The following is a 21,194-nucleotide window of genomic DNA, read 5'->3' as shown; positions in this document are numbered from 1 at the left end:
CCTCAGGGAAGTCGGGGAGAATCGAAAGGTGATGGATGACTCACCCACATGGCAGGATGCGCGGCTCTCGCTGCTGTCCCAGGAGCCTGTTGTCGGCTCTGTGGCCTGGGCTCATGGTGCCCTCCAGCTGCACAAAAGGGAAACTGAGGCCTGGGAGGGCAGCCAGCAGAACGGACAGAGAAACCACCTGTGGTCCAGCCTCGCCCACCTCGTGCATAGACGGCCATTCCTCTTGGCTTAGGGTGTGGAGAGAAGAACCGGCTCAGTGATAGGACTTGGGGTCAGCAGGTAGGGGAGGGGGTGGTCAGTGTTGACTTTGAGGTTGGGAGTGGAGGGACGGGCTGGGGAAATGGACAGGAGAGCCCCGCCCACCCGGCAGCAGTGTTCACATCTGCTGGTCTGGGGCAGGCAGCAGGGGCCTGCGTGCCTCTGGGCATTCAGAACAGAAGTGCTTGGGCATCCTGGAGGCCGGGCAGACAGAAGCCTGCAGCCTGCCCCGGGGGCTCAGCGTGACCTCGGGGCCATCAGCCCAGGAGGCCGGGGTTTGGTACCCGTGGTGGGCCCAGCACTCCGCTCCGTGTTGGGCACTGAGGACACAAAGTGTTTACTGAGTGGGTGGAGGGCGTGAAGGGCTGTCCTTTGGGGGGTGCCTGTGTGGTGGCCTGGAGTTCTCTCTTCTTGACTTCCCTTGTGTCTTTCTCTCCCACCCTACACCACCCTCTCTAGACCCAGCCCGTGTCCTCAACATGCCCCCCGTAATCTACGTGCCCGTGGGAATTCACGGCTATATCCGCTGCCCCGTGGACGCAGAGCCGCCGGCCACCGTGGTCAAGTGGAACAAGGACGGCCGCCCCCTGCAGGTCGAGAAGGTGCTAGAGAGACGCATGTGGGGTCCCCAGGAGATGCACCCTCCCGACACTAAGGGGCTGCCTCTGCGGGTCTGGGTCCTGCCAGGAACCCTCCCCGGAAGCTCTGGCAAGCATAGATCTGCTTCCCATGGGGGTCCGCAGCTGGCAGGGCGCCGAGACACCCCGCCCCAGGGCAGCTGTTTCTGCCCGGCCTGCCCCCAGGGGGGCTAGGGGAGCCGCCCTGCCCACGTCTGGCCCTGTTGGGGCCGGGACTGGTGCGCACCCCTGACCGTAGCCCCGCTCTGCTCCCTCCGCCAGAATCTCGGTTGGACCCTGATGGAGGACGGCTCCATCCGCATCGAGGAGGCCACCGAAGAGGCCCTTGGCACCTACACCTGTGTGCCTTACAACACCTTGGGGACCATGGGCCAGTCTGCTCCCGCGCGGCTCGTCCTGAAGGTAAGGCCCGGGACTGCAGGGGCCTCCGAGCAGGGCGCCCGTCGTGCCCACTGTGCCCACCTTCACGCCCGCTGTGCTCCCTCCAGGACCCCCCGTACTTCACGGTGCTACCAGGCTGGGAGTATAGGCAGGAGGCCGGCCGGGAGCTCCTGATCCCCTGTGCTGCTGCGGGGGACCCCTTCCCTGTCATCACCTGGAGAAAGGTACCTCTGGGTCCCGGAGCTCCCGGGACGCGCGGTGGAGGGAGGGTGTCTGTTCTGGGGGACCAGGTGCCGAGGAGCCAGGGGACTTCTCGAGGGCGCCCTGGCAGGGGGTGTAGCACTATCCTCCGGCTCCTCCGACCCTGAGGTGTTGGTGGCTTCTCTCCTCCCCCGCCCGACCCGACTCCTCCTCTCTGCCACCCCCTACCCCCCGCTCCCGCCCTCCTCCTTGCCCCCTTGCTTGGCCAAGGTAGGGAAGCCCAGCAGAAGCAAGCACAGCGCCCTGCCCAGCGGGAGCCTCCAGTTCCGAGCCCTGAGCAAGGAGGACCACGGCGAGTGGGAGTGCATCGCCACCAACGTGGTCACCAGCATCACTGCCAGTACCCACCTGACCGTCATCGGTACGGCCGCGGGCAGGCGGGTGGTCCGGGTGCTGGGGACTGTGGGCGTCTCTCCCCGTCAGTCCACCCTGAGCCGGAGCCTCCACAGGGCACCGGAGCCCTCTGCGGACTCTGTGAGGGAGGGGACATGGGGCCCCTTCTGGGAGGTCTTTTTTGTACCCAGCAACCCCCTGACACAGAGATGAGGCCCCTGCGTGGCCAGTAGCCATGGCTCGGAGCGCTGAGGTGGGGCCCCGTGGGGAAGCTGGGAGGCAGGAATGGGGGGTCTGGGAGGATGATGCACCGAGGTCCCTGGTGGGGCCTGGCACAGAGCAGGTGACGGTTCACATCTCCTGGGGCACCATCGGGCATTCTGCTCCCGCTTATCGGCCTGAGGTGCGTGCACCGTTTTGCCTGCACTTCCGGGAGCTGACAGCTGCAGTTGTAGCCACAGCCAACACGCCAGGGAGCGTTTCCCTCCCGATTCAGGCACTGACCAGCCGTGCCTGGCCATGGACCACTTGGGAGGGGGAGCCGCTATGGCCCAGGGCAAGTGCGTGGACGTGAGGCCGGCGCAGTGGGCACCTTGCTCAGCGCCGCCTCACTGATGCCTGGTGGGCAGGGCAAGCCAAGTTGAAGTTCTTCCCTGCTCACGCCCGAGTTCGGGTGCGTGCGGCTGTCTCCCGAGGCTGGGGAACCTCATAGGAGAGCGGTTTGGGGCTTTTTGGCTTTGCCTGTGTCTGTAAGGGAGAGGTTTCTGTGCTCGGAGGCGAGCACAGGGCCTTGTCCTCGGGTGACAGAGCGGTCAGGTTTCCCACGCTCCTAGGGCTCGTGTCCCTCCTGCCGGCTGGACTGGATGGCATGGTGGGCTGGGTTTCCTTCTCTTGTCCTCCTACCCAGCAGGCCAGGGCGCCCGCTCCTCCGAGCGCCCCCAGCCCCAGCCACTCCACGTGGGTGCTGCCTTCTGCGACTCTGCAGCAAGGTTTGCGGGGGCCCAGCTCGGGGGAGGGGGGCTCAGTTCTTTTGGTCTGAGAGGGTCTCCACTTGGTGTCCAGGCACCAGCCCCCACGCCCCAGGCGGAGTCCGGGCCCAGGTCTCCATGACAACTGCCAACGTGTCCTGGGAGCCCGGCTACGATGGAGGATTCGAGCAGACATTCTCAGTTTGGTACGGACCTCTGTGAGTCAGCCCCGCATGCTTTGCTCTCTGCTTCTCCCTCCCCACCCCCACTTCGGTCCGTGCCTGGGTAGGTGGGGTTCTGAGGAGGAGATGGTTCTTCACCAGACCCCACTTGAAGAGGTGTGTTGACACAGTGGCTAACATCTTGGGGGTGGGATGGGGGGGGGGTGTGTATCTGGGGGACTCTGGGCGCCCCTGTATTCCCAGCCAGAGGTTTGGGAGCAGTGCCTGAGCTGTCCATCACCCTCTGCTTTCTCCCCTGCTGATCTCACTGTTGTGACCTTGTTGTGTCCTTGGCCCATTCTGCCTTTAGGTCCCTCTGGAGTCTGGGGGAGACTCCTGATCTCCAAGGGCATTGCGAAGCACCCCAGCCAGAAGTGCGGAAGCTGATTTTTATTCTGTGACCCCCTCCCCAGGGGTTACAGAAACCAGTGGGAAGGGGGACTCCCCTTCCTGGCCAGGTCTTCAGCGCATGCACGTTCCCTCTAGGACCCTGTGTCTCTGTTGTGTTTATGTCTCTTAAGAATTTAGCCAGATTCAGCGATGTGACATCCTTGCCCAAACCTGGGGGTAGATCAAGGTCAGAGTCTGGCTGAGGACCGGGGGGTTAGAAAAGGGAGAGAAAGGCCACAGCCGGCCCCTCCCACCGCCTTCGGATCACCCTCCCCCACATTGCTCTCCTGAGCCACGAACTGCCCGCCTGCACCATGGGCATCCCTAAGCGGGGAGGGATGAGCCCCTCACTTCTTCCTCGAGAAGGGAGAGACCTGTCTCCCCTGGGTGGGCATCCCTGCCAGACTCAACCCTGGGGAGGAGGAAGCTTCCGATCCAGAGGGAAAAGCCTGGAGAGTCAGGGAGAGCCCCCGATACACCTCTAACAGCGAGGGGAGCTGAGAGGGAACCCGCTCTTTCCCATCATGGGGACGTGGTGGGTATTTCCCAGACTGACATCCTGGGCACGTTGAGTTCTGGAGAGGCCAGCTGGGCCTAGGTGGTGAGCTGGGGGAACTCTGAGCTGCAGCCGGATCTCCCCTCCCCTTATCTCTAGGCCTTCCTGGCAGGGTGGGGGCCGGGTGGGGTTCCTAACCACCCTGCTGGGTGACCCCTGCAACATCCCGGCACTGCTGGGCAGCTCCCTCGCTAGGGCCGCGTTGGGTGTGGCTGAGCCACCTTTGGGGATGCCAGGGGGCAGGTCTGGGCATCAGTAGGGGTTTCCCTGGCCTCTGGTGGCTCTGCTCCATGCTGCTGCTCACCTGTGTTACTTTTCACTCTTTGCTCACTCACTTACTTTGGTGCCTGGGCAGGGGAAGGGCAGGTGAAAAGGTTGGGAGGTCTCCTTCCCTCCGTTCTTTCTGATGATCTCTCACTGAGTACTGACATACATTTGGAGCTAGAATTTTTTTTTTCCTGTGCTTTTCGGTGCCTCAGCTTCAACTCCTGGGCATACATGGTATTGAGCCTTCAACCTAAAGGGGAACCTGTTGGGCACCCACTAAATTGTAGCTCAGGCCTGAGAGGGCTGGGTGGCATCTCAGTCCATGGGGTGACGGCTCCTCCCAGTGGTGATGCCGGGCACTGCACCTGTAGGAGGTGCAGTTGGAGTTGGGTGGTGGGCTGTGTAGAACAGGTGTCGGGGTGACCTTCCCCTTCCTGGTGGTTTCTAACCCTTAAGGCTTAGGGAAGCTGGTCCCCACTCCGGGAAAACCCCAGGCCATCTTGGTCGTGTACCCGGGACCTACCTCCTCATCCGACTCCAACCTGGTTGGACTGAGAGAGCCCTCTGTGACTCCAGGTCCCAATGTTGGCTGTCCTTGCCAGGTGGGCGGCCGAGGTCACCCGAGTGTCGTTAGTCCTACTGTTGCCAAATGGCTCATCGTCACGGTCATGCTGCGGTACCTGCCTTGTTTCCAGTGTCCTCACTCTCCGGGCAGAGACTCTCAGGGTTGTAACCAGGCTGAGATGATCCCAAAGCACAGTTGGTAACTTGACTGGTGGTTTTTTTTAAAAAAATATTTTTATTGATTTCAGAGAAAGGAAGGGAGAGGAAGAGAGAGATAGAAACATCAATGATGAGAGAGAATCATTGATTGGCTGCCTCCTGCACACCCCACACTGGGGATTGAGCCCGCAACCCAGGCATGTGCCCTGACTTGGAGTTGAACGGTGACCTCCTGATTCATAGGTTGACGCTTGACCACTGAGCTCTGCCGGCCAGGCTTGACCCGTGTTTTGAGCACGACTCACACCTAAGTGTCCCTTATAAAAGAAGAGGTGCCACGGTGCCTGGTGATCTGGCATTGTGAGGCTTGGCCCATGGTCGGGTGGCCATCCTTCCTTGGCCGTGACCTCTTCCTTGAACCTGGGGAGGCCAGCCCAGCGCCGCCGCCTCCGGGAGGACCGTGCATGCTCTGTGTCTCCAGTGTAACCCACCCACCCTCTTGTCTTCGCTCTCTCTTCGCTTTGGCCAGGATGAAGCGGGCGCAGTTTGGACCCCATGACTGGCTGTCTCTGCCAGTGCCCCCGGGACCCAACTGGCTGCTTGTGGACGCCCTGGAGCCCGAGACGGCGTACCAGTTCAGCGTCCTGGCCCAGAACAGGCTGGGGACGAGCGCCTTCAGTGAGGTGGTCACTGTGAACACTTTAGGTGAGGCTCCGCGCCGTGGTGCTGAGGGTGTTTCCCGGAGGAGCTGAGGGGGTCAAGGTCCCGCATGGTCCGGGCGGTGGCAGGAAGGGTCCCGGAAGCTGCCATTGTCGTGCCTGCTGCGTGCGTTCTGTGGTCCTGTCACTAGATCTCCAGGGAAAGATTGGTCGCTCCATTTTGTGGGGCTCGTCTGTATCAAAACAACCCCTCTCCCCCGACCATCACATTTGGTTGATTCCTGTTGCGTCCTTAGCTGGACGGAGGAGGCTTTGAATTTGTCCTTCCTGGTCAGGGCACGTGTCCGCATCTTCCTGTGGCTTCATGGGTCGGGGGACTGGGAATCCTTCCTCCTCCTGTACTCCGGCCGGCACGTCCCTCTGGCCCCGGCTTCATTTGGTGGCAAGCATGTGGCTGGCCCTGCCTTCCCGGGTTCAGTGGCCACTCCTCCCACCTAGGGCCAGAGCGGGCAGCTAGGAGCAGGGGGCACCGCCCCAGCCTGCTTTACTGCCACCGAGGGGGCAGCAGTGACAGTGCCAGCGCTGCCTGGGGTCTCCTCGCTGTGTCTTGATTTCCCCCGGGGCCTAGAGGGGAGCTGGAAGAGCAAACTGTGTGCGGGAAGATAGTCCTGCTTCCTGGAGAAGAGAACAAAAGATACATTTGCAGTACTTTTGTAAAGATGCTATCTTATTAAAAAGCTAATTGCATTTAATGTGTCCTCTTTCCCTAGCTCCCATTTTATTCCTTCTTCTTCTTTTTTAAAAAATTGATTTTAGAGAGAGGAAGGGGGAGAGAGATAGAAACATCAATGAGAGCGCTAGCCGGTTTGGCTCAGTGGATAGAGCGTCGGCCTGTGGACCAAAGCGTCCCTTGTTCGATTCCGGTCAAGGGCGTGTACCTCGGTTGCAGGCTCCTCCCCGGCCCGGACCCTGGTCCAGGTGCATGCAGGAGGCAGCCAATCGATGTGCTTCTCTCACATTGATATTTCTCTCTGTCTTTTCATCTCTCTTCCACTCTCTCTGAAAATCAATGGAAAAATATCCTCGGGTGAGAATTAAAAAAAAAAAAAAGAAAGAAACATCAATGAGAGAGAGAAAGACATCTATCAGTTGCCTCCTACACAACCCCTATTGAGGATCGAGCCCGCAACCCGGGCATGTGCCCTGACTGGGAATTGAACCAGTGACCTCTTGGTTCATGGGACGATGCTCAATCCACTGAGCCACACTGAGAGAGCCACACCGGCCGGGCCCATTTTGTTCCTTCTGTGGAACTGGGCTCCTCCTAGATGTTGGAAGTGCTCTGGACACAAGAGCCCATGCACTGGCCCACAGCCACGCCGCCTTCCTTTGGGGCGGGAGGGCTCTCTTCTGGGACACTCTTGCCCCTGAAATGATGCCTGCACTGGCGTGTGGCATGTGACCATCGCCTTGGGGCCGTGGTGCCCCAGGGACACATGCTGAACCAGAGATCGCGTGGACGGCGAGGCCACGGCGACCTCAGCACTGTCTCCCTTCTCTCCCGCCGCAGCATTCCCCATCACAACCCCAGAACCCCTGGTGCTGGTTACCCCACCGCGGTGCCTCACAGCCAATCGGACCCAGCAGGGTGTGCTGCTGTCCTGGCTCCCACCTGCCAACCACAGCTTCCCCATCGACCGCTACGTCATGGAGTTCCGTGTCGGAGAGCGCTGGGAGATGCTAGACGATGCCATCCCAGGCACCGACGGAGACTTCTTTGCCAAGGATCTGTCACAGGTGAGCATCGGGCTTCCCCTGCTGCTGCTTCCCAAATTCTGGAAGTGACAGGACTCCTGGAGTCACTGGAAGCTTTGACTGACCCGACACGGATCTGTGAAGTCTGGCCACGGACTGATGGACCACACACCCTGTTCATGTTCTCGCCCAGAGCTGCCCACGGTGACTGAGGTTCCCCAGACTCAGGACCAGCTCTCCCAGGGGCAGTGGGAGCTGTATCACTGAGGGGTTTCTCCAAGTGCAGACACACAAGCGAGGGCTGCCTCCTACATGCCCCCTACTGGGGATCGAGTCTGCAACCCGGGCATGCGCCCTGACTGGAAATTGAACCTGGTACCCTTCAGTCCGCAGGCCAACGCTCTATCCACTGAGCCAAACCGGCTGGGGCAGTTATTTTTCCATCACCAGACCTCAGCTCCCTGCTGGGAGCCTAACTACGATGGACAGGATTTCCCAGGACTGTCCTTAGCTTTACGCTTTGCCAGTTCAGAGCCTGGGGCCTACATTATCCTTTTGCAGCCGACCTCCTTTAGCTGGAGAGAGGAAGCTGCCTGTTCCCTTGGGAAAGACAGTCTCGCCTACCTTCTGTCTCCCTTCCCTGGACACTCAGGGCTGGAATTGGCTCGTGGCTCCTGAGAGCCCCTGAGTGCCTCTCTTCCCATCTTTCCTCTCCGTGACCTCACTTGACATCAGCCGTGGTCAGAGTATTTACACCACAGCAATTGGCAAAGGCTACAAACCAGAACTTCTTTTTTTTTCACTTGAGAGCTGGTTGTTACACGCTTCAGGACCACTGCTTTGGGTGCCGTGTTCTACGACACGTCCTGGCAGGGTCAATGGTGTGTGGTCGGTGGCGGGTCAGTGGCAGGCCAGTGGCCGCTCAGGTCCCTGGCTGATGGGTGTTGTCCCTGTGGCTGTAGGACACCTGGTATGAGTTCCGGGTTTTGGCCGTCATGCAGGACCTGGTCAGCGAGCCCAGCAACATCGCCGGCGTCTCCAGCACAGGTACTTGGGCGTGGGGGTTCTTTTACAGCTGCGGGGACACAGCCCAGAGCCACAGGGAGTCAGGTCCACGCTCCTGCTTCCACGGGTGGGATTTCTCCCATCTGGAGCTGTGCTGACCACAGTGTCCGTAAGGAAGCCGCAGAGAGGAAGTTAGCAGATCTTCTCATACTGTTGTCAGAAAGAACTGGTTTAAGTTCTTTTTCTTTCTTTTTTAATATATTGTATTGATTTCAGAGAGGAGGGGAGAGGGAGAGAGAGATGGAAACATCAGTGATGAGAGAGAATCATTGATCGGCTGCCTCCTGCATGCCCCCTACTGGGGACCGAGTCTGCAACCCGGGCATGTGCCCTGACCGGGAATCAAACCTGGGACCCTTCAGTCCGCAGGCCGACGCTCTTTCCACTGAGCCAAACTGGCTGGGGCAGAGTTATTTTTCCATCAACTCCATTTCCTCCCGTGTGACCCTCGGTAATGGGGTGGGACCAGAGCAGGGACCACAGGTCGCCAAGCATCCACTGAGCGCCTGTTGTAAGACCGCTGTATAATTATGGTGCTTCTATTTGGAAAACTGCTATTGGGTGGTGTTGCCCTTCACTCCTTCCTCTCCCTAGATTTTTTTTCAGGCTCAAGAAAGCCCCCTCCCTGGCATTTTCTCAATTTCACTTTTTTTTTTTCTTGCCTCTGGTCCCATGTCTACACATCTTTCTCCAGCTACAGTGTCTGAAACCCGCAGGTCCTCTCTCTGGCTCCCCGTGGAGCGGCTCCCTTGGTTCCCTAGACTCAGGACCAGCTCTGGGGCAGCGAGGGGAGGCGCTTGTTTAGTGAGAAAGCAAGGGTACCATTTCCATGGGCACTGCTCCCCGGGGGCCAGCTGGCAAGGAGCTCGGCCAAGCGTGGGGGCAGGGGAGGGTGCAGGGGAGGACAGATGTGGCATGAGAGCATCGGGTGGAGTGGAGGTGACTTCTTGGGCTCCGTGGGCTTTTAAAATTTTCATTTATTTAAAAAAATATAATCTCATGATTACATATTTATATATATATATTTAAAATATATTTTATTGATTTCAGAGAGAGGAAGGGAGAGAGAGAGAGAGATAGAAACATCAATGATGAAAGAGAATCATTGATTGGCTGCCTCCCACACTGGGGACCGAGCCTGTAACCCGGGCATGTGCCTTGACCAGGAATCGAACCATGACCTCCTGGTTCATAGGTCGACACTCAACCACTGAGCCACGCTGGCTGGGCATAAGCACTAGATTATATGATATTGAAATTATCACCCCCACAGGGTAAGGTGTTGATGCTCTTTCTTCTTTACTAGCTATGTGGTAGCTCCCTGGCTGTAATCCATGCCACCCTCCTTGGGGCTGGAGCCTGAGCCTGACCTTACGTTGTCCATGCTTAAGGCTGGGCCACCACGTGGGGGCTGGGTGTCATAGTGGGCGGGGCCTCGGGAAGGGGACGCCTCCCAGGACTCCATGCCCCTCCCCGCAGACATCTTCCCCCAGCCGGACCTGACAGACGACGGCCTGGCGCGGCCCGTGCTGGCTGGCATCGTAGCCACCATCTGCTTCCTGGCGGCTGCCATCCTCTTCAGCACCCTGGCCGCCTGCTTTGTCAACAAGCAGCGCAAGCGTAAGCTCAAGCGCAAAAAAGGTGGGTGTGGTCCCCACCCCTGCTCTACCTGGCCCGGGTTCAGAAGCTTCCTGTCAGGAGAGACGGCCTGTGTTTAGTGTGGGGCCCCTTGAGAAGAGGGTAGAGTTGCCAGTGGGACTTGATTTGAAAGAAGGAGAAAGGACATGGGGACCGTGGGAGAGTCTGGAGAAGGCAAGCGCCTGGGGTGGGGACGGGCTCCCTCATGGCTCAGCTCTGGGCCCTGTCGACGCTGGCGTGTGTTTTGGTGTCTCGGCCTCAGCAGGTCTCCCCTTCTCTCCTTCCAGACCCTCCGCTCTCCATCACTCACTGCAGGAAGAGCCTGGAGTCCCCGTAAGTGCCCCGGCCCGGCCCCGGGGGACACGCTGCTTGTGGTGTGCGGGTGGACGGTCAGCGTGTGACAGTGGGCGGTCCCCCTCGCTCAGCCCATCGTGGCTCTTCTCCGCTGGTTACCGCTGGTTGATCTCGCTGTTCCTCGCAGAAGGAGCAGTCGTGTAAATGATCCAAATTCGCCCAGAACCCATTTCTCTTTGGCTTCGGAGTGTAGTTCTGTGATTTATTTTTTTGGTCATCCTAACAGATTTGTCTTCTGAATATGTTTTGCGTTGTAATATTATAATGAGCTTGCTTTTTGCGAGCAACCTGGGAGGGAAGTTGCAGGTGGGACTGGACAGAGCACAGAGCAAACCGTGGGGCGGAGCGGAATAGAAGTAGAAATGCGGGCGCTCACTCAGAAAACACACCTAGACAAATTGAGAGTGTTGGCCCAAGAGTTTCATGCCTAACTATGCAGTCACCTGCGGTCTTGTTCCCTAGTCCTGTCTTCCCAGGTGATTGTGGTTGGTATTTGCTAAGGGTACACAAAGGAGTAATGGCCCGTGTGTCCCCTGCCTCACCCTCCTGCTCTCCGCCTGTCCCCACAGCCTGTCCTCGGGCAAGGTGAGCCCAGAGAGCATCCGGACGCTCCGGGCCCCCTCCGAGTCCTCTGACGACCAGGGCCAGCCCGCAGCCAAGAGAATGCTGAGCCCCAGCCGGGAGAAGGAGCTGTCCTTGTACAAGAAGACCAAGAGGGCCATCAGCAGCAAGAAGTACAGCGTGGCCAAGGCGGAGGCCGAGGCCGAGGCCACGACGCCCATCGAGCTCATCAGCAGAGGCCCCGACGGCCGCTTTGTGATGGGGCCCTCCGAGGTGGAGCCCGCGGTGAAGGGCAGGCGCATCGAGGGCTTTCCCTTTGCGGAGGAGACGGACATGTACCCCGAGTTCCGCCAGTCTGACGAGGAGAATGAGGACCCCCTGGTGCCCACCTCGGTGGCTGCCCTGAAGTCCCAGCTGACCCCTCTGTCGTCCAGCCAGGAGTCTTACCTGCCTCCACCAGCATACAGCCCCCGGTTCCAGCCCCGCGGGCTGGAGGGCCCCGGCGGCCTGGAGGGGCGGCTCCAGGCGACAGGCCAGGCCCGGCCGCCCGCCCCCCGGCCCTTCCACCACGGCCAGTACTATGGGTACCTGAGCAGCAGCAGCCCCGGGGAGGTGGAGCCGCCGCCGTTCTACATGCCGGAAGTGGGCAGCCCCCTGAGCTCGGTCATGTCCTCCCCGCCCCTGCACACGGAGGGGCCCTTCGGCCACCCCACCATCCCCGAGGAGAACGGAGAGAACGCGTCCAACAGCACGCTGCCCTTGACTCAGACCCCCACGGGCGGGCGCTCCCCGGAGCCCTGGGGCCGGCCGGAGTTCCCCTTCGGGGGCCTGGAAACCCCGGCCATGATGTTCCCCCACCAGCTGCACCCCTGTGATGTGGCCGAGAGTCTGCAGCCCAAGGCCTGCCTCCCCCGAGGACTGCCCCCCACCTCCCTCCAGGTGCCCTCGGCCTACCCGGGCATCCTGTCTCTGGAGGCGCCCAAGGGTTGGGCAGGCAAGTCGCCGGGCAGAGGCCCCGTCCCAGTGCCCCCCGCCGCCAAGTGGCAGGACAGACCCGTGCAGCCGCTGGTGAGCCAAGGGCAGCTAAGACATACCAGCCAAGGTATGGGCATCCCCGTGCTGCCTTACCCCGAGCCGGCCGAGCCGGGGGGACACGGTGGCCCCAGCACATTCGGCCTGGACACCCGGTGGTACCAGCCGCAGCCCCGGCCCCGGCCCAGCCCCCGGCAGGCCAGGCGCGCCGAGCCCAGTTTACATCAAGTGGTGCTACAGCCCTCTCGGCTCTCGCCTCTGACCCAAAGCCCCCTCAGCTCCCGCACCGGCTCCCCGGAGCTGGCCGCCCGGGCCCGGCCTCGCCCCGGCCTCCTGCAGCAGGCCGAGATGTCCGAGATCACCCTCCAGCCGCCGGCCGCCGTCAGCTTCTCCTGCAAGTCCACGCCGTCCACGGGCTCCCCGTCCCAGAGCAGCCGCAGCGGGAGCCCCAGCTACCGGCCCGCCGTGGGCTTCACCACTCTGGCCACGGGCTACCCCTCCCCTCCTCTGGGCCCTGCGGGGCCTGCGGACAACTTGGATGTGTTTGGACAGACGCCTTCCCCCCGAAGGATGGGGGAGGAGCTGCTCAGACCAGAGCCCCCCCCACCACAGTTACCTACTTCAGGGTGAGTGTGAGCTGGTTTCTCCCGCCCGCCTTCACCTGGTCATTTTCCCGTCCCCCTCCCTCACCCCGCCCTCCACCGTCCATCAACCAGAATGACAGGGCTTGTCTGGAATCGCTGCAGCATCCCTGTGGGGGAGTTCTGGTCTTGGCATCAGCAGGGTGTGGTCAATCGGGGTGGGGTGGGGCTTACCTGCCCAGGTACCCTGCCAGGAGCAGGAGGGATCTTCTCCATCCAGCCCAGGGCTCTCAGGAGTGGGCACACATGGGCCAGGGGAGGGGCGTGGCATGCCCCAGGGAGCGGTCACCCCAGTTCCTGGTGGAGTGGAGAGCTCACCAGGTCCCTGGGATCCTGGCTTTGGGGGTGGTGTCAGGGTTTGCCCAGAGACCTCACATCCAGGCTCCTTTGCTTCCCAGCCCCTCCTCCTTGCTTGGCAGGACCCTGAAGCCTGGCCTCCCTGGACCCCCAGGCCAGGGGCGCCCCTCTTCCAAACCCTGCCCTTAGTGGCCTGGGGAGCACCAGGCCCCTCCCACGGCCTCTCCCGGGGGCGGGGAGGGAGCATATCCTGGAGGCTGGGGGCCAAATCTCAGGCTGTGAATCAGGTGCCTGGAACCACACACCCCACCCCAACCTGTGTGCCTCGCAGGAAGCTGCAGACAGACAGACAGACAGACAAGCTCCTGCGATCAGCCTGCCTGAGAGAGCACACTCTAAACAGCTGGTGTTCCAGGTACCAGTCAGCCTGGACGCCTGTCTGTCCCTTTCTCTGTCTTTCTCTCCTCCTCCTCCTCCTCCTCCTCCTCCTCCTCCTCCTCCTCCTCCTCCTCCTCCTCTTCCTCCCTGTCCTTCCTCCTCAAGTGTGACTTTCTGTCTGTCTTTCTTCCTTCTCCATCTTCTCTGGGTTGCCCCAACTTGCTCAGAAGAGCCTGCAATGTCTTGGTAGTACCCCCGGCCTCCCTACCCTCCCTCCCTCTCCCCCCCCGCCCCCTCCCTCCCTCCCTCCCTCTTTCTTTCTGGTTCCGTCCTTTGGTCTCTCTTGGTGTGGCTGCCTGTGCGGGGCGCCCAGCTCCAGAGGAGCTGGCCTGGTGGTAGGCAGGATGGGTGGCGGTCGAGGAGGAGCCCAGAGCCCTTCCCTTGCCCCACTCACTCCCACCCTGTCTGGTACCTGGAAGTGCAAGCCTCCCCTCCCACCCCACCTGCTCCTGGTGGGGCGCAGGGCGTCCTGGGAGTGGAGGAGAGCTCCAGCCGGCGCCAGGCCAGGCGGTGCGCGTGGTTGCGTGGTGCCTGTGGTGTCCGCGGAGATGCTGTGGGCGCAGCCCTGTCGTCCGCTTTGCAGCGCGCTCATCTGCTCTGTCCCATCGTTGGTCTGGTTCTCTGTCTCTCTCCTCTCCTTCCCTCACCCCATTCTCTGGCCTCCTTGTCGGTTCTCTGGTCCCCGTGCTCCCCCTCCTCCCCTCTGGGTGTGCGTGGGTGGTTCCCCACGGCCCGTGTTGATAACTGCTTTGTTTCTGATTGATCTCAGCTATCTGGGCAGTGTTGTCGAGACAAGCCTCTCCTCAGCTCAATAGGTAAGGGTGCTCCGCGGCCGGGGGGCGGGGGGCGGACAGGCGGACGGGGCTTCGGCAGGGCCATCGCTTCCTCGACAGGGGAATCCAGACCATGTCCCTTCACCCCCTCAGTGGGGGCGGCAGCCTCTGCTCCCCGAATCCCACGGCTTCTGGGTTCCCCCCATCACGCTGCTCCAACAGCCCCCCAGGCCACGCTCGGGCACTGCCTCGCTGCAGCTTCTCGCCCCGCCCGCCCCACATGCCAAGCTCTCCCCCATAGACGCCCTGCAGTCCCCTCACTCAGACACCTTGCCATTCTGCTGCCCACACACCCAGAGCTGCCCCGGAGGTCCCTCGGGGCCCTGCATGCACCTGAGGGGCCCACACTGCCTCAGACCTGCTTGGCCTCTCTGTACCCTTGACCATCCGTCCGGGGCCACACTGGTACCAGGAACACCCACCATCTCTCTGCCCTGTTTTCCCAGCAGCCTCAGGTAGAGCACCTCTTCCCCCCGGATCCCCAAACTCAGACCCTCCCTGGGGTGGCTGGCCCCTCGCTGTCTTCCTGGGATCTTACGAAGAGTTGGTCCCCTCAGGGAGCACAGGGTTGGGGTGCGGCCCAGCTCCTTCCCTCGGCCACGGACGAGGTCCTTCTTAGGACCAGGCCACCGCGGTCCTCTGAGGGCGGGGCCGGGAAACGCCCCCACGTCCATGCTCCTTGCGTTCTGCCTCCTGCCCTTGGCATTGCAAGGCTGAGCTGTGGGCCTTGCCCTTCCTGTCATACGGCTCTCGAGGGCCCTGTGGCAACCACTCCTGACCCTTGAGTCGCAGCTGCAGGGAGTCCGGGGGAGCTCGGAAGAGGCGAGCACAGGTTTCCCAGGCGGGGCGTTGAGGTGGCAGGAGACACACACTCGCCCCGGGACGGAGGCCTGCCCTCCTCCTCGCTGTCCACCGGGGTGGCTCCTTCCCGGTGGGCGTCTTAGGAACTGGGCATGCAGAGGGGTATCAAGTCTCTTAAAAAGGCTGTTAGGGTTACGTGAGGCTTGCTCTCGGGGTAACTAGGGAGGCGCTTCTGTTTGCCATGGACGGGAGTGCATAGGCCCCTCTGGCGCCCCGGCTTCCGCGGGTGGAAGCGGCGCCTCCCATTGCCACCTGAGAGGTCCGGGGGGGCTGGCCGCGCTGACTCAGGCCTGTACAACGTTTGCAGTCAGAAGGAAGGCGCCCCACGGTGAGGGTGCTGTGCCATTTCTGTACAATCTGCAGCTAAAAAAGGGCCAGCAGCCCAGAGGCCCTGGGGCGGTGTGTGGCGTGCGGCCGGCTGGGGGACGTGCAGGGTGAGAGGTCTTTGTGAGCTCCCCTGCGCTAGGGCCTCCATGGCCTGAGGGTGGACGCTCCAGAGTGGCAGGGACTGGGCTGTCCTCCATCTCCCGCTCTCCCTCCCTGCCGCCCAGTGATGGCCCCGCTGTCACCCCCCGAGGGGTCACAGCTCCAGAACCAGCTCTCACCCCACTCCTGGAAAGTGCTGGACCCCATTCTCATGGCTCCTGCCCCGCCCCTCACCCAGCTGTTGGGCCCTCCGCCCCCATTGTTCCCACCGTGTCAGATCTGAGGGAGCTGAGCTACCCCACGCTCACTGCCGTGGCAAAGCCAGCAACCAGGGCCCACACGAGAGAGCATTATTCCTGGGGGCCTGGCCAGCACCCCTGCCTAGGGGAGTCAGACCTCCCACAGCCTCGGAGTTAGACCTTGCCGGTGCTGGGCTGCGGGTGCTGGGCTGCGGGAGCCGCCACGCCTCCTGCTTGCTGCGGGCTTCCGGGTGCGGTCGCTGCGGGCCATTGGGAGGCGCAGGCTCCTCGTCAGATGCTGTCCTCACGCTGGCCTTTGCATGTGTCTCCACTCGGTCTTGCTTGGAGATGTGACACGTCTTGTCTACGTCCGTTCTCGCTGTTTCCTCCAGTCGCTTCCCTGTTCCTTCTCCCCACACCTGCAGGTGTATCCCCCCCTCCTCTTCCTCTCTCTCCCCCCACCCCTTTCCTCCTCTTCCCACCTCCCTCTCAACCCGGGGTATCTGTGGACTGTTCTTCTGTGAATGGCTGGGAGGCTGAGGGGTTTTCTCAGCTCCCTGCTGGGGACCAGTCGTCGCACCCCTATCCTCATAGCTCCCTCTGATCCCCTTTCCCGTTAATACTGACTTTGGCCTCCATTACACATGCAGGTGGGTCTGGGAGCGTGGAGGGGTCCCCTTTTACTAGGGGAGCCCTGGGAAGGCGCTCCCATTTGGAACAAGCTTCTGACTTGTGAGGCCAAGCACTTGGCGGGTGCCCCGATCCCTCTAGAAACGGACCATCTGTGGGCAGAGCGGAGCAGCTGCCAGCCAGGCGCCTGGCTTTCTGCTCTGTACCAATACATGGAGAAGAATCCTGCCTTTTCCTTGGCTACACCGTGTACGTGTGTGGATTCCCTCAGCCTGCCGACCGCAGGGTCTGACCAGCCACGCCGAGCCCGCTCTCGGGCAGTTAGGTAGAGGAGGCAAGTGCTCTTTAAATCGTGCATCTGCTTGGTGACCGGAGGGGTCGCTGAGAATTGTGTCCTCATGGCCCGCTCTTTGGGCGTTAAGGGCAGGACATATCCTTAATGGATTTGGATTTTGACTTTCTTGTCCTGTGGTTTGCCTACATTTGAACCAGGATGTCTTTTTCTCCACTCCTCTGGGTTAGCATAAGAGCTAAGCAGCTAAGGGAAGCTTAGCTAAATGGTCATGATTTGGATTTTGTATGGATTTTATGAAGAGAGAGAGAGAGAGAGAGAGAGAGAGAGAGAGAGAGAGAGAGAGAGAGAGATAGTTCAAGTCAATTCCAGGCAATTTTGGGTGGTTCTGACCTGCAGAGAAATGCTACTGGCAGTGTCTGAGAGAGACGATATGGCAGGTCAGGAGAATCCCTAAGCCTGAGGCCTTTGCCATTCAGTAACGCCCCGACTCCTTGGGAGATGGAGCACCCAGAGTTTGGGGATTCCTGGATGCTGGAGCAGAAGGGACTGGTCAGGAACGGAACTGGGAGCTCAGCTTCCTGGAGAGCCCAGGGCTGGATTCTGTCCTGATAGGGAACCTGCAGGCCAACCTCAGGTGCACTTGCCGCCTTTATAGATGGAGTTGCTTAAGCCAAGCTTCCTATGTCCGAGAGTCGCCAGCACCCTGGGCCTCATGACCTCGAAGTGCCCCAGGTGAACTTGACCTTGATGGGGACATGGTCAGCCTCCTAGAAAAGGGAGGTGATTTGATTCCAAAGGGCTTGGCAGGCGGCGGATGAAGCTGGTTGGAGCACATGTCACCTGTCTTTTCTGTGTAGTTCGCTAAAAAGAAAGACCCATTTTGCCCTCCTCCCTCCCTCCTGTCCTGCTAGACACTTGCTTGTGGGTTTTTTTCTGCCTCGGGAGAGTGTCTTGGTGCCTCCAGGAGCCTTCTCTGTCGTGGTTCTGGGCTTGAGGGCTGAGCCCAAAGTGGGAACAGGTGACCGGCGTGTGACCTGGCAGGGCCTGAGCTTGGCTGTTTCCCCGAGAGAAAATGAGCTTATCCTCCTCAGCGGACCATGACTGTTGAGTTTTTGCCTGGAGCAGCCAGCGTTGCCCCACCCCAGGTGTGTCTCAGCCCGGATCCCCCCCCTCCACCCCCACCCACCGCTGAGAATGTCAGTGAGGACCCCACCGCTGAGAATGTCAGTGAGGACCCCACCGCTGAGAATGTCAGTGAGGACCGCAGCGGGTTCCTTCTGGGCGGCTGATTTCTCAGATGCCGCGTGGAAACAGGACTTTCCTCTGCCGTGACTTCTCTACCCGCTCTATTAGGAAGAATTTGGAAAAATAGGGTCGCCTGGGGCTGAGAATCTTGGCTCTATCCCGTAGTCACTGGGTAATTGGACAAGCTACCTGGCCTCACACCTCAGTTTCTCCATCTGAAAAATGGGGCCACTGTGTAGTGTTTACCCCTGAGGGTTGTTGTAAGGATGAAAGAACATTGTTGTAGAGAATGTAGGTCAGTGCCTGGCCTGGTAAGTGGTAAATAGATGCTATGTGATAAAAAAATGGGAATAGTGACAATTTGTGGATTGTAATAATGAAAACATCCCTGGAGGTGTCACTTGGCTTGGAGAATCCATAGAATTTGTAGAGTCTCTCGAGCCCTGATGGGTAAGATGTTCTTAAGCGCTGCTTCCTGGACCCACTTGCTACTCAGACCACGCATCACTCACTGTGTGTGGTCCCTCTCAGGAGGCTGGCTGGGCCCTGGAGACAGGCAAACCGAACAGCAGGTGTATACCCGCGAGCTTCCTTTCAGCAGCACGCAGAAACCTTAGTCAAGGCTGAGAAGGGGTGAGGGCACCCCACCAGCATTGGAGCATCATGTCTCTCCTGCTGGAGCCATCTCCACCCTGTGCCCGCCTCCCCCTTCCCTTCCAGCTGTTGCCATGAGGATCTCTATGGGTAGACTGCGGGGCTGGTGAAGGAGGAAGGAATGGGCGATTGGCAGGTTGGGTGTTTGGGGTGGGAGACCTGCCTTCTCATGGTGAGTTGGACCGAGTGCCTTTGTGCGTGTGGAGGGCGGGGCTTCTTAGCTCCATGCTGTCGGGGGGCCGTGGAAGATCAAGACGTCGCCTCTGACCTGAACTTTGGAGGCGCTTCTTGATACCTTATTTACTGAAGGGCAATGGAGCGATGCCATCCATCAACGAAGATGAAGGTTGCTTCACTGCCAATTCTTGCAGGAAACCCCAGAGGCGTGTCTACGTTCGTCTGTAAGTTTCTTCTCCCACCTTCCCACAAAGACGATCCCATGTTAGGGCAATGCAGCTCCGATCTTCCCGTCCCTTCTCATGTTTTAAAAATGCCTGGAACTGCTTGCTCACCACTGGGGACGTCTTTCCCCATCACAGGGCATCTGTCCTACTCCTTCTCATCAGGATTCACCGCAGACCAGTTGCGATGGAGCTGGAAGGGGGAGCTGAGGAGGAGCTGAGGGGGCTGAGGCAAGAGTGCAGTTCCCGTGGCCCTGGGAGGTCTCGGCCTCCCCGACCGACCGCGTGCGGATGCCGGCACTGGGGGGAAAGAGTGACCTTTGTTCCTCAGGCCCCTACGTTGTGAAGAAACGCCATTGATAACTCATCTTCTAGATTTTCTTCTTTTACGACTCTTAAAAAATTCTCTCACAGATGGTCACAGACAGTCATCCTCCCGGCTCTCTTTGGTCCCCTCTGTCACCTGGGCTGCCCGGCTTCACTTAAATCATTGACTTCATTCTAATCACGCCTTTGGTCCGCCAGGCGCGTGGCACTGTCCACTGGGCTGGGGGAGAGAGAGGGGCCACGATGCGTGGTCTCCTCACCCAACAACCTCTGTTTCTCCGTTGCATCTTAAAATAGAGAGATTCATGGGATTCTTGCTGCAGTAGTCATGGGCTTTGCAAGCCTGCCGGATTTGGACACTCTTACCATCGCAATCTACTTCTCCCTTTCGTTTCTTCTCTTACATGACTGAAGGAGTCTGAGCCCAGCCTGCGGAGGGTCAGGGAGGTGGTGGGTATCGGTGTTGGTGCTGTTAGCTGCGGCGTTCTCCCCGAGTCTCGTGCGTGGAGAGCAGGAGCCTGGAGGCGGGTTTCTTGTTGGGCGCTGGCTGCCTCTTCTCTGGAGGGGGACAGTGGATGGGGGTTGGGGTTGCCCACATCCCGCTTTAATCTGCACTTTCCCTTTTCCCTTAAAGGTCTTGATTGTGATGACTTCTCAGAACTTCAGATGCCGAAGCGGCTTCCTTCTCCGACCTCACTCTGGCTTGAATTCTGTGTGATGGGCTTCCTACTAAAGTCTCTCTCCCTTTCCTAGGTCTTCTGATTGCTCTGCAGGTCCGTCCACCCGAGGTGGGCCCCCCGAGGCTGCAGCTCTCACTGGCCCTTCTCCCTCCCAGGAGCAACAGAGAGCCAGGGGTCGGGAGCCCTCGTGGGTCTGGGACTCCATGGAACCGCACTGTGTCCTACGGGCCAGCTCTTGGGCTTTCTTCCAGCCCCGCTCCGAAGGCTCCCTGTCCGGGGGCTGACCCGCGCCCTCTGCTTGTCCCTCTGCAGGACACATCCGCCTGCACCCGGGAACGCCGCTGCACCTGAGAGGCTGGAGGCTCTGAAGTACCAACGGATAAAGAAGCCCAAAAAGTCATCCAAGGGCTCTTCGAAGTCCAAGAAACGATCCGGTAAATGGCAGGAAGCGCCTCACTCCTCTCTTTCCACCTTGCCCGCCATTATTATGGGGTTGTTTGCTTTGGGACCCCCAACCTGGGGTTTTCTTTAGGATTGAATCCATCCGTTATCTCACTCTCTGTTTCTCTTGAACACGAATTTTCAACGAACGCACCATATGATTTTCATGTAAGAATAAGAAAGAGAAGGTTAAAATCTCCGGTTGTCCTTCCAGTTCTGTTTCCTCCCGCCTGGGAACCATTCCTCTCCATAGTATGTGTGTTTTCAAGAGCCCTTCTGCATACTCCGTTAGGAAAGATAGTGTATTGTTTTAGTCTATTTTTAAATAACCTACCATATTTTCCGGCGTATAAGACGACTTTTTAACCCAGGAAAATCTTCTCAAAAGTCGGGGGTCGTCTTATACACCGGGTGTCATCTTATAGGGCGGGTATATTCCAAACTCTATATTTTAACTGGAAAAGTTGGGGGTCGTCTTATACGCCGGAAAATACAGTAAATAGTGTCTTAGTTTTATCCTTTCTGCAACGCTCAGATCTCCATCTATATTTCCTCCCTATCGTTTCGGACCTTCTAGTTGGGCGTGGGAATTACGGGGTCCCGATCCGTGGTTAGGGGACATTGTGGCATGGACCTAGCTTCTGTAGTTGGCCGTATTTTTCTCAACGAGAGGGAAATCTCACTTTATAAAAGGACACCTCTCGTGAATTACTAGTA

The 21,194-nt window shown here is 59.7% G+C and overlaps 1 protein-coding gene across 4 annotated transcripts in view; it reads left to right on the top strand.

Annotated features, from left to right (window-relative positions):
- IGSF9B (immunoglobulin superfamily member 9B) overlaps positions 1-20,699 on the top strand; it is a 42,177-nt gene extending 21,478 nt beyond the window's left edge. Inside the window, exons 8-20 of one of the 4 annotated variants that reach the window (XM_079762331.1) lie at positions 727-869; positions 1,167-1,307; positions 1,394-1,510; positions 1,758-1,908; positions 2,943-3,066; positions 5,535-5,710; positions 7,235-7,461; positions 8,382-8,466; positions 9,964-10,125; positions 10,410-10,455; positions 11,046-12,695; positions 14,215-14,260; positions 20,349-20,426. In XM_079762331.1, coding sequence (XP_079618457.1) covers positions 727-869; positions 1,167-1,307; positions 1,394-1,510; positions 1,758-1,908; positions 2,943-3,066; positions 5,535-5,710; positions 7,235-7,461; positions 8,382-8,466; positions 9,964-10,125; positions 10,410-10,455; positions 11,046-12,695; positions 14,215-14,260 — 3,068 coding nt within the window. In that variant the 3' untranslated portion in view covers positions 20,349-20,426. Of the gene's footprint in view, positions 1-726; positions 870-1,166; positions 1,308-1,393; positions 1,511-1,757; positions 1,909-2,942; positions 3,067-5,534; positions 5,711-7,234; positions 7,462-8,381; positions 8,467-9,963; positions 10,126-10,409; positions 10,456-11,045; positions 12,696-13,338; positions 13,423-14,214; positions 14,754-20,348 lie in introns of those variants that run through there. The other 3 variants (XM_079762330.1, XM_079762329.1, XM_079762328.1) reach the window with 3 other exon arrangements.
- Positions 20,700-21,194: the final 495 nt, after the last annotated feature.

This window comes from Cnephaeus nilssonii (genome assembly GCF_951640355.1).
Source record: "Cnephaeus nilssonii genome assembly, chromosome: 22".
Classification (NCBI taxonomy): domain Eukaryota; kingdom Metazoa; phylum Chordata; class Mammalia; order Chiroptera; family Vespertilionidae; genus Cnephaeus; species Cnephaeus nilssonii.
Note: the sequence above shows the minus strand (reverse complement) of the source record. Positions and strands in the feature narration are given on the sequence as shown.